Source organism: Periophthalmus magnuspinnatus, chromosome 18, assembly GCF_009829125.3.
Source record: "Periophthalmus magnuspinnatus isolate fPerMag1 chromosome 18, fPerMag1.2.pri, whole genome shotgun sequence".
Taxonomy (NCBI): Eukaryota; Metazoa; Chordata; class Actinopteri; order Gobiiformes; family Gobiidae; genus Periophthalmus; species Periophthalmus magnuspinnatus.
The window spans coordinates 6,295,324-6,308,003 of NC_047143.1; the positions used below are offsets into that span (position 1 = coordinate 6,295,324).

The following is a 12,680-nucleotide window of genomic DNA, read 5'->3' on the forward strand; positions in this document are numbered from 1 at the left end:
AATTTTGACCAACTAAGACTCCATCGTCCAATAAATCGACTAAAAGACTACAATAAATCCCATATCATCATTAAACCCAAAACCCAAACCAAGATCTCTCCATCTCTCGCTCTTTCTCTCTCGACACGTGTTAGACCTCAAGGGTAATCAATTATTGACGGACCAATCGGATTGCCGTCTTCCTGCTCGCACGTGTGTGGTTGCCGTGACGACGCGACCCCAACCAATCGTGCCGCGGCGGGAAGGGAAGGCGACATGCATTCCCAATTTTACACAAGGGGTTTGATGATGACGGTAACTGGGGCTGCTGTCTTCTGGGTCGTGATGGCTTTTATTAAATCAAATTGGACATTATTAAGGAAACACAATTATAATGGCTCGAATGATCGGATGTTTACGCATTGTTTTACAGTCGTCAAAAAGGATTATACATTTAAAGGCCCGGTAAACCATTTTTTCCCGTGTTTTGAGCTAAATTCATCTTGCCCTAACACTGTGAAAGGAGCTCTTGACGTAAAAATAAGTCAGTTGTGTCTGATAATCAGAAAATGCTATGTTAGTATGCTACTTGTTGTTTGCTATTAGTTGTGACCATAGACTGTATATATAAATGGGCATAGCTCACTTGCGAGCTTCCGGCTTCATTAACTCTGGCTTCAGTTCACTTTCTATTGAAAAACTGTCGCTCCTCTCTCCGTAACTGCTGCTGTCAGACTCGTCATTTTGGTCTTAAAATGTTCGTATTGGGCTACGCTACATAATCCTGGTACTTTTACTTTGCTATTGTGTCCGTAAATCAAGATATGAACATTAATAACAGGAAAATCAGGCACCTTCTATCCCAGAGGTCGCTCCTGTTAGCGTTAGCAACAGGTTTGAGTGATAGCCTTGCTAAGCGCCGATCCCTGATAACCAGATAACCATCTTGTTGCTATGGTACTCGCGGAATTACAAATATACAAATTCACACTCCCTTAGTCCACTTCTTTATACATCTATGGTTATGACACACAACTCCACTGTGGTCTCTGAGAGTTGGGAAAAATGCTTCTAAACTCATTGCGGTGAATAATTGGCATGTTCAGAATACATAAGGTAAGTGAGGCATAAATAAATTTGCAATTTCTGTGTTTATATATCAATCACATCTGATTTAATGTAAAGATAACAACTTCAGATCTACATAACTCAGTGCTGTTACAATGGAGGGATGATTGGCCAGAACATAAATAAATAGATAAAATAAAAATGGACAAGGCTGTACACTGTAAACTGAGGGAAAAAACTTTATATAGCGACTTCAGGCCACGATTGCCAATACGGCTTCGCTATTTCAATTCCCTCACAAAGACAAACAGCCTGTAGACTTGTTTGTCCACAGTCCCAACTTTCATTAAAATCTCATCAATCTCTCCCCATCTCTCTCTCTCTCTGCTCCCCCTTCCCCCGCTTTCTCTCCTTGATCCCTCTCTCCTTCTCTCCTCCCCCTCTCTATCTCTCTCTCCCTCTCTCCTCTCTGTCTCTCTCCTCTTCCCCAGTCTCTCTCCTTGCCGTTCTCCCTCTCTTAAACTCGCTCGCTTCCTCTCTTCTTCTCTATTTTTATTCTCCTCTCTTCTCCCTCTCTCTTTCCTTCAGACTCTCTCCTCCCTCTCTCTTTCTCTCCTCTCTATCTCTATGTTCCTCTCCCCTCTCTCTCTCTCTCTCTCTCTCTCTCTCTCTCTCTCTCTCTCTCTCTCCTCTTCCCCAGTCTCTCTCCTTGCTGTTCTTCCTCTCTTCTTCTCTATTTCTATTCTCCTCTCTTCTCCCTCTCTTTCCTTCAGATTCTCTCCTCCCTCTCTCTTTCTCTCCTCTCTATCTCTATGTCCCTCTCTTCTCTCTCTCTCCTCTTCCCCAGTCTCTCTCCTTGCCATTCTCCCTCTCTTAAATTCTCTCTCTTCCTCCCCTTCTCTATTTCTACTCTTCTCTCTTCTCCCTCTCTCTTTCTCTCATCTCTATCTCTATGTCCCTCTCCTCTCTCTCTCTCGCTCTCTCTCCTCTTCCCCAGTCTCTCTCCTTGCCATTCTTCCTCTCTTAAACTCACTCTCTTCCTCTCTCCTTCTCTATTTCTATTCTCTTCTCCTTCTCTTTCCTTCAGACTCTTTCCTCCCTCTTTCTTTCTCTCCTTGATCCTTCTCTCCCTCTTTTCCACCCCCTCATTTTCTCGCTCTCTCTCCCCTCTATATCGCTCCCTCTCTACTTCTTTCCTCCCCCTCTCTATCTCTCTCCTCTCTCTCATCTTCCCCAGTCTATCTCCTTGCCCTTCTCCCTCTCTTTAACTCTCTCTTCCTCTCTCCATCCTCTTCATTACTATGCTCCTCTCTACTACCTCTCTCTTTCCTTCAGACTCTTTCCTCCCTCTTTCTTTCTCTCTGCCCTCTCATTCCCTATATCTCCCTCTTTTCCTCTCTCCCCCTTCTCTCTACTCTCTTTATCCTCTTTCCCTCCTCCTCTCCAGTCTCTAGTCTCTCATGTTTTATTCACTAAGGTGTCCTGAGGTGTGCGGAGGTGTCCCATTTCCCTGCGGCACTGGCACCAGCAGAGGAGAGTGGGGCGGGAGGGAGGGCGGCCATCTTGGTAAGGGCAGGTTTTGGCTTGGAGCAGTTATCGGTTGTTCTTTGTCGCTGTAGGTGTTCACATGAGAGGGGAGGATCACATGTGAAGTCAGAGTCCTAGATCTCTAATCTCTGCGGACAGGAGACATATAAAGTTTTAATGTTCGCTGAATGCTTAAATCTGATTGGCAGTTCAGTCGATCAACCAACAGGTAATTTACTGGTAACTAAGGATGTTACGATAATTGTAGTTTTTTTATGGTGGCAAGAAGTAACAACATCATGAAACTTTTTGGCACTTTCTACCATGTTATAGCGTTGTTCCCTCATCAAAAACATGCCTGAAGGGGTTTTATATGTTATCCATGTATGTCTGAGTAATTCAGCGATCTCTCCCGGGCCCTTACTTACTTACAACTTACTTACAAAGCTCAGCGCACAAGCCTCCGTCACGCATGCTCCCAAACAGCAATTTTACACAAATATACAAAAGGAAGATACAAAACAATACACTACAACTTCACAAACCTGGTGTTATGTGCAGTAGTTTCATTAGAATGTGAAAGCGCCCTGAAGGGAGAGTGACTTAGCACAAAGAGCAAAGGGAGGGGGAACTCAGTGTTCAAAATGTAATTGAAACTTATTAAAAATGTTCATATGTTGATTGTGTTTTAAAATGAACAAAATGCAAAATAATGATCTATGTATATATGTTACAGTTCTGTCTATATCTCCAATCTCACCTCTTTCCGGATGTGTTTCTATGTTGTTTGATGAAATAAAGATGCTCTGATGTTCCTGGAGACGGACTTTGTTTATTTTTATCTGAGAGTGAGCCGCTATAACAAAGAGGACTGCTGTAACCGGGGGCAACGGTGATGCTAAGGGGACGTGTAATTACTCTGGTGATAAATAAAAAGTCACGCTAATAAGTCTATTTAGCATGAGCAGGGTCAAAGTCACAGAGGAGGTAGAGAAGCTTAATAAAATACAGAAATTAGTGGTTGGTTTGCGGGAGATTTGTAAGCAGGTCGAATAAAAATATATTATAGCAAAACTTACCATTTTCTCTTACAAAATTTCAAGTATTAAAAAGTGCCCTAGACATAACTTGTTTGATGGAAGGTCTTACAAACAAAGCATTTAATTTGTGTTCTAATGGAAGATAGGGATGGGATTTTAACAAGTTTTTTTCTTTCCACCCCTTTTCAAGCTTAAATAAGAAAAAATATGTGGAAGTGTACTGGAAGCACACATTCATTAACCTGCTCGGAATAAATAAAAACTAAATGAAATGAAAATGAGTTGTGTACAGTTTTACATCATGCTTTTGTATATTTATAGAGAATTGTCGTATGGGAGCATGGACGACGTAGGCTTGTGGTCTGATCCTTGGACAGAATGTTACTGCTAACTGTAAAAAGGGTTTGTATAGGCCTGGGAGAGATCACTAGATTACTCAAACATGCATGAATGACATATAAACCTCTTCAACTTTAACAGTATATTACAGCATGTATAATTGCAAACATGAATTAACCAAATAATCTTGACATAAAAAAAATACAATATATGAAAAAATCTGTGTTTTGTGCTCTTTTCAAAGCCTTTTTCATGCACTGGTTTGTAGTTGTTTTTTTCCCCTTTTGTCTAGTTGGCTTCAGGCATTGATATTATCTCCTTCTGTTTTCTGCAGCTCTGGTTTGATGAATGGAACAAACTACAGGGAGGACAGAGTCTGAAGTCCAGACTGTGTTAGATGAGACCATTCAAACAGTTTATGACAGATATGTGGGAACAGTGTTATCGCTGTTCTCTCTCTAAAACGATTTTGAAGCTAAGGAATAGACTCAATGCTTGATACACAATAATGATTTCAATACCATGATTATAATTTTAAAAAAAAACACTGTTTCTTTAGACAATAGAATAAGATTTTCAACATTATATCTGTGTAATTCCTCAATAATCCAGGTAGGTTCCATAGTTGTCCATGGGTGTATACTAGTCTATGTGTCTTATACTTGTTCTGATACAGCTCAAAATTGTTCTAAAGCTGTTCAGGAAAAGTTCATTTCTGTCCTGTGAATGTGTACTGATACCTGCCCAAATGAGAATCTACTTATCTGATCCCAGTCAAAAGCAGAACAGATCTCAGACTCACACACAGCTGGAGAGAGGGAATTATGTTCAGAATATAAAAGGCTGGAGAATGGAGGGAATTCCCTGTTGCATGACGCTGCAGCCAATCAGCTCACAGCTCTGCTCCTGCTGCTCATGTGCTGTTACGTAACAATACGGCTTCACAGACTCACAGAGAGGAAAAGACACCAAAACCACCAGAAAAATCCAGAAATTAATTATGACCAAAAATGCCACAAACTCTATTTTGTCCATTTAGTCTATGTATGTAATTATGACTGAAAGAATGCAGCTGAATACAAAATCCTAGAGGCGCAGCATCTAACTTCTGGTGGAGGGTCGGTCACTTGCTCGCCTCCATGGAGACATTATTGCTATGCGTAGAATGTTCCACAGTTCGGCATTAATCTTATCTATTTAGCATTTGTTCAATTACGGCTGCTTTTTTTGAATGTCCCTTGAAAAATACGTACTGTGAGTGGACTCGCCTCTCCACAGATCTGAACTGTAACTTGGGCTGATGGTGTCACCTGCTTGTCTCCATGGAGATAAACATGTCTAATACCATACTGTGGAATTTCTAGACCAAACCAGAACATCCTCGGAAATAACCAGAAAAGTTACATAATGCACGTTTATGTTTATGTTTTATACAACAGAGCCAGTATGTAACCCATCTCTCTAGGATCGACTGGACATGTCCTGCCGATTAATTAGTAAACAGAAAAGGAGGCATGGCAAAAGCTCTCAAAATTATTACGCATCTCTGTGTGCCTAACCCAAACTGAACTCACAAGACTACACCTGCAAAAACAACTATTCATGCAGAAAAAAGTACTAGGAAACAATGTATTTATATATAGACAGATTCAACTTGTGAATTATGAGTATAATCTGCCTTTTACATTTAAAAAACAAAAATCCTCATGATCAAAATAAAATAATTAGTCGACCAAAATTTATCTTAGTGAGCTAACACACTATCGACCGATTAATCGACTAAATGGCTAAAGACAACAGCTCTAGAAAACACCACTAATGAATAACAACAATCAACAATGTGGGGATCATTAAACCTATAAAGATATAGTCTATGCAAGCTTTTTAATTTAATAGTTATTGGTCGTCTGAATCAAAATGGTCTCTATGTGTTAATTTAAAGGTCCTACACAAAATTGATTCCTGTGTGGTTCAAAAACATACCTGGAGTTGTGTTTGGTTTCATTCATACATCTTTCAGTAATCCTTAATTGTTAGTCTCCAAAGCTCAAAATGCTCTGTTCCACCTTGTGATGTCATGAAGTGTTAGTTTTCAAGTTAATAGCTACCCTTTACCTTTCGTTTAATATAATTGGCAATTTCAGGGCTGAAATCATCCAAATGATTCTAATGAACCTGTATGGGGTTTTAAAACACAATGGAGCACTTCCTGTATTACCACATGACATCACAAGGTGGAAAAGAATGTGTTTTATTTGAGAGAAGAGCACAGCCTAAATATGCAAATTTGTGCATTAAACATGTATGAATAAAACAAAACACAATTCTGGGTATATTTTTGATGAGGAAACATTATAACACAGATCAGAAAACAGCATAATATGGGCCCTGTAAACTACAGGATACCAACATCTTCATCAGACAATACTACCATGCTACCAAGAAATACCCTAGAGATATCTCACTTATTGACCATTTAACCTTTGCAAAGATCTCAATATCAATTTAATAATGAGGTGCAATCAGTGTTTAATAATAAGATAATGCCTGAAAAATATCACTTAACAGTTGAAATGGGTGTAAATAAGTGTTATTATCAAACCAATACAAAGAGGCAATAGTAGGAGGAAGACTAGAGTAGACTGTGCATGCATAATTAATTGCCTTTTGTAATTAATATACGCAAAAATGCAAGAAAAAAATAAAAGGGGACATTTTACCTGTTAATTAGTTATAATGTCAAATTGAATGAAGATGTAGTCTATATGAATTTAACATTTTGCCCATAGCTGACCCATACAAATAGTAGATTCGTTTCTAAAATAGATTATTTGGTCCGATCTCATTCAAAAACGCTATAATAAGTGTCATTTTCCACATATGGAGGATCTGTACACGTTAAATGATCGTAAATTAGGTTTTTATTCCTTGTTGACAGAAACGGTGCGACCATGTTGCTGCTTGAAATTGATGTTTACGATTCGCTAAAAGCACTTTCGAACAATCTAAGGAAATTCTGCTTTTGCTTAAAGTTAATATTAACATAACAGTGATTGATAAAACATTATAATACATTTTAAGGGTGAAACTGTGTATATTTTTATGGTAAACAGGCGAACATCGCTCCTACCTGGGTGGCTTTATGAAACTGCTTCTTCAAACCCGCGACAGACATCTCTCCCTCGCGTCAAAGAAAGCTTCAAGGCGTAAATGAGTTGTCTTAAATTGTGGGGTTAAGTCGTTTGTATTGGTCAGAGAAGGCAGATCCTCCGTTTTGAGCGATGCAGACGGCTAAAATTGCTGTGTTTTTTGTCAGATTGTCTCAGAAATGTGCGGGGAGAGCCAGCGCTGCTCAGCTGGAGGAGAGAGAGGCGACAGATACACGAGCACAGATCCGCTATGGACAGAGGACGGACAGGAGGGCTCACTCTGGAAGAAAAAGACCGAACACCAAACTCTGACCTGGAAATAACTAATTATGGATTTAATCCGATAACCATTTTTGATATAGTACAGCAAGCAGCGCTGCAGTGAAGAGAAAGCAAGTTTAACAATTTACCCATGTGATATTTGGAAAAATGGTGAGAGAAAACAAGTTACGGATCAAATGTATTTATTTACTTCATCATCATCATCATTATTATTATTATTATTATTATTATTATTATTATTATTATTATTATTATTATTATTATTATTATTATTGTTGTTGTTGTTGTTGTTGTTGTTGTTGTTGTTGTTGTTGTTATTATTATTATTATTATTATTATTATTATTATTATACATTTCTTTATTTATTTTATAACACCAATAAAAAACAAAGATGATCTTACAAGTTTAAAATTCCTTTAAAAAAAAGTCACATTTTGATTTGCATTGTCTAAAATTTAGTTCTGTAGTAAAAATACATTAAAGTAAATAAATAATAATACATTATTATTTATTTACTTTTGTTACCTACCACTACAACATCAGTGGTAATAGTCAATAGAAAGACGTTAAAGGCTATGGGGGAAAAAAATAAATTAAATAAAATTCGCTTCTTAAAATTGCAAGGTCTTTGTAGGTCAGTGGCAACAATACACGATTATTTGGTATTGTTTGATATCGATGTTTAATCTTTTTTTTTATACATTTGAGGGCAGTAACAAAAGTAAAAAAAAAGAAGAAAAAGAATACTTGGGGTCCTTATAAAGTAGGCTACTTAAAATGACATCAATAGCAACAATTACTCTGTTTGGCCCCATCTTCCTCCACAGTACATCTCTGTGTCAGCTGAGAGGACCGCTGGGGCGAACCCACGTTTTCTGTGACGCAACCACGACGTTTTTTTTTCTCCCTCCGCGTGCTCACCCTGCCCCGTCGCACGAGACCAGATGATGTACATCTGAGTGCTTTCTTTGCTGTAAGAAAAAAATATATAAAATTATACACAAACTAAATTTTTAAGAACCAACACCAACATATCCTACAAAATGTCCTAAAATAACTTAAATAACGTTTAAAATACACGTCAGGACCATGGACAGCGACGAAAAGTCGCTGTCCATGGTCCTCCTATGGTTCAGCTCACGTGAAAACGGGAAGACCAAACTTACTCGAGAAGACGACACAAAAATGAACTTAACTAGTCTCAAAATCGATCACAAACATAAAATTGGAGGCTTAAAATCATTGCATTTTATTTTAAAAGTGTGCCCGACTTATATTCAATCCATTTCTTACAATTGTGCGCCCTCTAGTGCTCAAAACGTTAACACAACCCTCGTCACAAAAACTCAATAATTCAGTAATTGTTGTGACCTTCACTGAATGGTTATAACTAGCAGTCGTATAAAGTAGCCTAAATACAGTACTAGGTTGAAAGGTCTGAAAACATAAACTTTAACAGGCAAAACCTAATTAATAGAAATTTTAATTTTGTAAACCTACACGAATTTTACATTTCAGCACCACGGACAGCAACTACAATAACCAGGTGACAATTGGTAAAAGAAAAAAAAAAAAAAAAGTGAAATTACTGTATTTATGAAATTTGGTATCCACCTCTTTAATGATTTGAAAGATGGGCCTAAAATTAAATGGGCCTGAGTTCTGGGAGAGATGATAATACAATCCTAATTATAATGAAGTTAGGACCCTGTGTAAGACTAAAAAAAAAAAAAAAAAAAACAGAATACAATGATTTGCAGATCATCAACTACAAAGACATTATATTTAATGTAAACTGATAAAAAACTGATAAACTTTATTGTTTTTTATGCAAATATTCACTCAACATGTTCCAATAAAGCTGGGACAGAGGAAACAAAAGAATGGGAAAGTTGAGGAATGCTTAAAATACACCTGTTTGGAACATTCCACAGGTGAACGGGTTGAACAAGTGAGTTTGATGATTGGATATAAAAGGAGCATCCCCAAAGGGCTCAGTCATTCACAAGCAAGGGTGTGGCGATGTTCACCGCTTTGCGATCAACTGCGTGAGCAAATAGTCCAACAGTCTAAGAACAATGTTTATCAATGTACAATTGCAAGAAATTTAGGGTTTCATCATCTACAGTTCATAATATCATCAAAAGATTCAGAGAATCTGGAGAAATCTCTGCACATAAGCGGCAAGGCCAAAAACCAATATGGAATGTCCGTGATCTTCGACCCCTCAGGTGGTACTGTATTAAAAACAGACATATAAGTGTAAAGGATATTACCACATGGGCTCAGGAACACTTCAGGAAACCATTGTCAGTTAACACAGTTCGTCGCTACATCTCCAAGTGCAGGTTAAAACTGTTCCATGCAAAGCGAAAACCATATAGCAACAACACTCAGAAACACCGCCGGCTTTTATGTAAGTAATTATGTAAATATGACCCTGTCCCAGCTTTACTGGAACTTATTGTGGTTGTTTATCAGGAGGATGCCATGCCAGGTCATTTTCGAAATGAGACAGAAGGGAGTTGTATTTATATTCTTTAACTATGTATGAGTTTGTAAAGGATGTAACATACTGTATATTAATTTCTGTTTCACATCAGAAGTAGCACAATCATCACTTTGTCAATGCACATTTCACAGCTTTATAACTGTCGACCTTATACAGTATGTTGTACACACTGGTTTGCATGTGGTTGTCACTGTTTGTATGCTTGTTTGTTTTTACACTAAGCCTATAGCAGAGTGTAAAACAAATTGCTGATTCATTGTTCGACCAGAAAAAGGTGGCTTGCCTTCTCGGGTGGGTGGTGAGCCAAGAGGAACCAGTTGCGGTGGCTCAGGCATCTGCTCAGGATGCCTCTTGGACGCCTCCATAGGGAGGTGTTTCAGGCATGTCCCACTGGGAGGAGGCCCCGGGGAAGACCCAGGACACACTGTAGGGACTATGTCTCTTGGCTGACCTGGGAAAGCCTTGGGGTCCCACCGGAGGAGCTGGAGGACGTGTCTGGGGTGAGGGAAGTCTGAGAGTCCCTGCGCCCGCGACCTAGCCCGGGATAAGTGGAAGAAAATGGATGGAGTGATGAATGATTCATTGTCAGTGTGAGTAGCTCTCACAAAATCCTATGTGAGCCATATAAGATCTGATAGAAGGCACATTATTGATATTAAGAATAAAGTTAATGATGTTCCATTTCAAGGTGCTTTCCACAAATACGTCTGCACTGGGCAAGTCCCTAACTCTACCCAGCAAGCACCTCAAAGAATATTCAGGCTTTGAGGAAAAACAGCCTTTATTCTAGTAAATCATCCAGTGCAAACATGTTTGTATCATTCAAACCATTATCTTCAAACAGAAAAGAGACATTTCCAGCAGACTTTATCAAAAGGCTTTTTAGGTCTGAGCTTACTTTGGAATATTTTCTTTATTAACTTATTTTTCTTATTTTATTTATTTGTAAAGGGACAGCACATATTAATGAACATTTAAAAATGTAAATATGTATGACCCAGTACCGACAACTCGCTTTGCTTTATGTGCAATTTAATTTAAATGTGCAACCTGAAACCTCAGCCTCAGTGCTAATGCATAAGCTTCCATTAAAATAACGGAAGACTGTTAAAATGAAAGAATGAGCATTTAAGCATTATTGTGAAAATGTCAGATAAGGACTTTACCCAAACTAACCTGACGAAAGGCTGAGCAGAGCCACAGTACAGCACCATAGACATTTAGTTTAATCATTTGGCACCTTAACATGAGTGTTGTCATGACAGTAACATTTTCAAACTCAATTTCAATATTAAGGAATAGACTCAATACTCAATACCAACTCCGATACCACAATGATAATTAAAAAATGCTCTTTCTTTAGACAATAGAATGTTTTTTTCAACATTAAACTGTAATACAACCATGTGGCTTCTATCTGTGTAATCCCTCAGTCGTCCAAGTAGTTTCCATAGTGGTCCATGGGCAAATACTAGTCTATGTGTCTTATACTTGTTCTGATACAGCTCGAGATCATTCTAAAGATATTCAGGGCAGGTTCATTTCTGACCTGTAAATGTGACTTTTTTTATTTACTAGTTTAGTATCTAGTTTCAATACTCGTTTTAGTATTGATTATTTTAGTTTTAGTATCGATTCCTCTTCCTGTTGCTTATTAAACACAAATTAAATGATTAAGAACCAACACTGTTCACTTGATTATTCATATACTACAAAATGTACTAAAACAACTACAATTAGACCTAAAATAAGCATCAGCACCATGGACAGAGCAAAAGACGACGTTAAATCTGTCAACTGGACAAATTGTTGTAGGAGTGAAGACGTTTCGCTGCTCATCCAAGTCACTTCTTCAGTGGGGATGGTGTTGTAGATGGGGGAGAGATTATGTCTCAGGTCCCCATTCCTGTTTAAGGAAGGATTCTCTTTCCTAACAAAAATATCTTCTTTAACTCCTCTCTCAAACCATGTTCTCTGGCTAAGATCTGAACTTCACTGTCTTCAAAGGAGTGGTTAGTGTCTTTGAGATGGAGCTGCACGGCGGACTGGGCTCCAGAGGAACTCTTATGCCGGTGTTGGTACATCCTCTTATGGAATAGCTGTTTAGTTTCTCCAGTGTAATGCTCACTGCACTCTTCACTAGATTGAATGGAGCAGACACATTACTTTGTTTATGGCTTTGGGGTTCTGTCTGTTTGAGTGAACCAGTTTCTGTCTTAAAGTGTTTGTGGGTTTGAAAAAGACAGGAATCTCATACTGTCTAAAATTCTCTGAAGTTTTCCGACACACCAGCTGTGTAAGGAATGGTAACACCTTTTCTTCTGGGTTCAGATTCCCTGTTGTCCTGTTTTTACAATAGGAGAGGACCAGCAACTCCAGATAGAAGTCTTCAGGAATCCAACTCACACAGACCAATACCTGCTGATTGATTCACACCATCCACTGCAGCACAAACTCGGAGTTATCCGTATTCTACAACACAGAGCTCAAGTGGTGCCTACAAATACAGAGGGAAAAGTGAAGGAGGAGCAACATGTGGAGAATGCCCTTTCTGCTTGTGGATAACCAAAGTGGGCCTTCAATAGATCTAAGAGAGTTCAGATAGTCTGATACAGTGTGACTTCAGTCTTTCTCCTGCTCAGTGTCTTAGGCCATCTCTACTCTCATGTGCACAATAATAATGTGTTTATTACCTTGTGTTTGCAGATATGTATAACTGAGTATAAGGGTCACTTAAATAAAATAAATTATCGTAATATTACGAGAATAAAGTCGTATTTTTA

The 12,680-nt window shown here is 38.4% G+C and overlaps 1 protein-coding gene across 1 annotated transcript in view; it reads right to left on the reverse strand.

Moving 5' to 3' along the window:
• LOC117386278 (endophilin-A1-like) overlaps positions 1 to 7,281 on the reverse strand; it is a 33,675-nt gene extending 26,394 nt beyond the window's left edge. The window contains exon 1 of the mRNA XM_033983617.2: positions 7,084 to 7,281. Coding sequence (XP_033839508.1) covers positions 7,084 to 7,128 — 45 coding nt within the window. The 5' untranslated portion in view covers positions 7,129 to 7,281. The remainder of the gene's footprint in view (positions 1 to 7,083) is intronic.
• Positions 7,282 to 12,680: the final 5,399 nt, after the last annotated feature.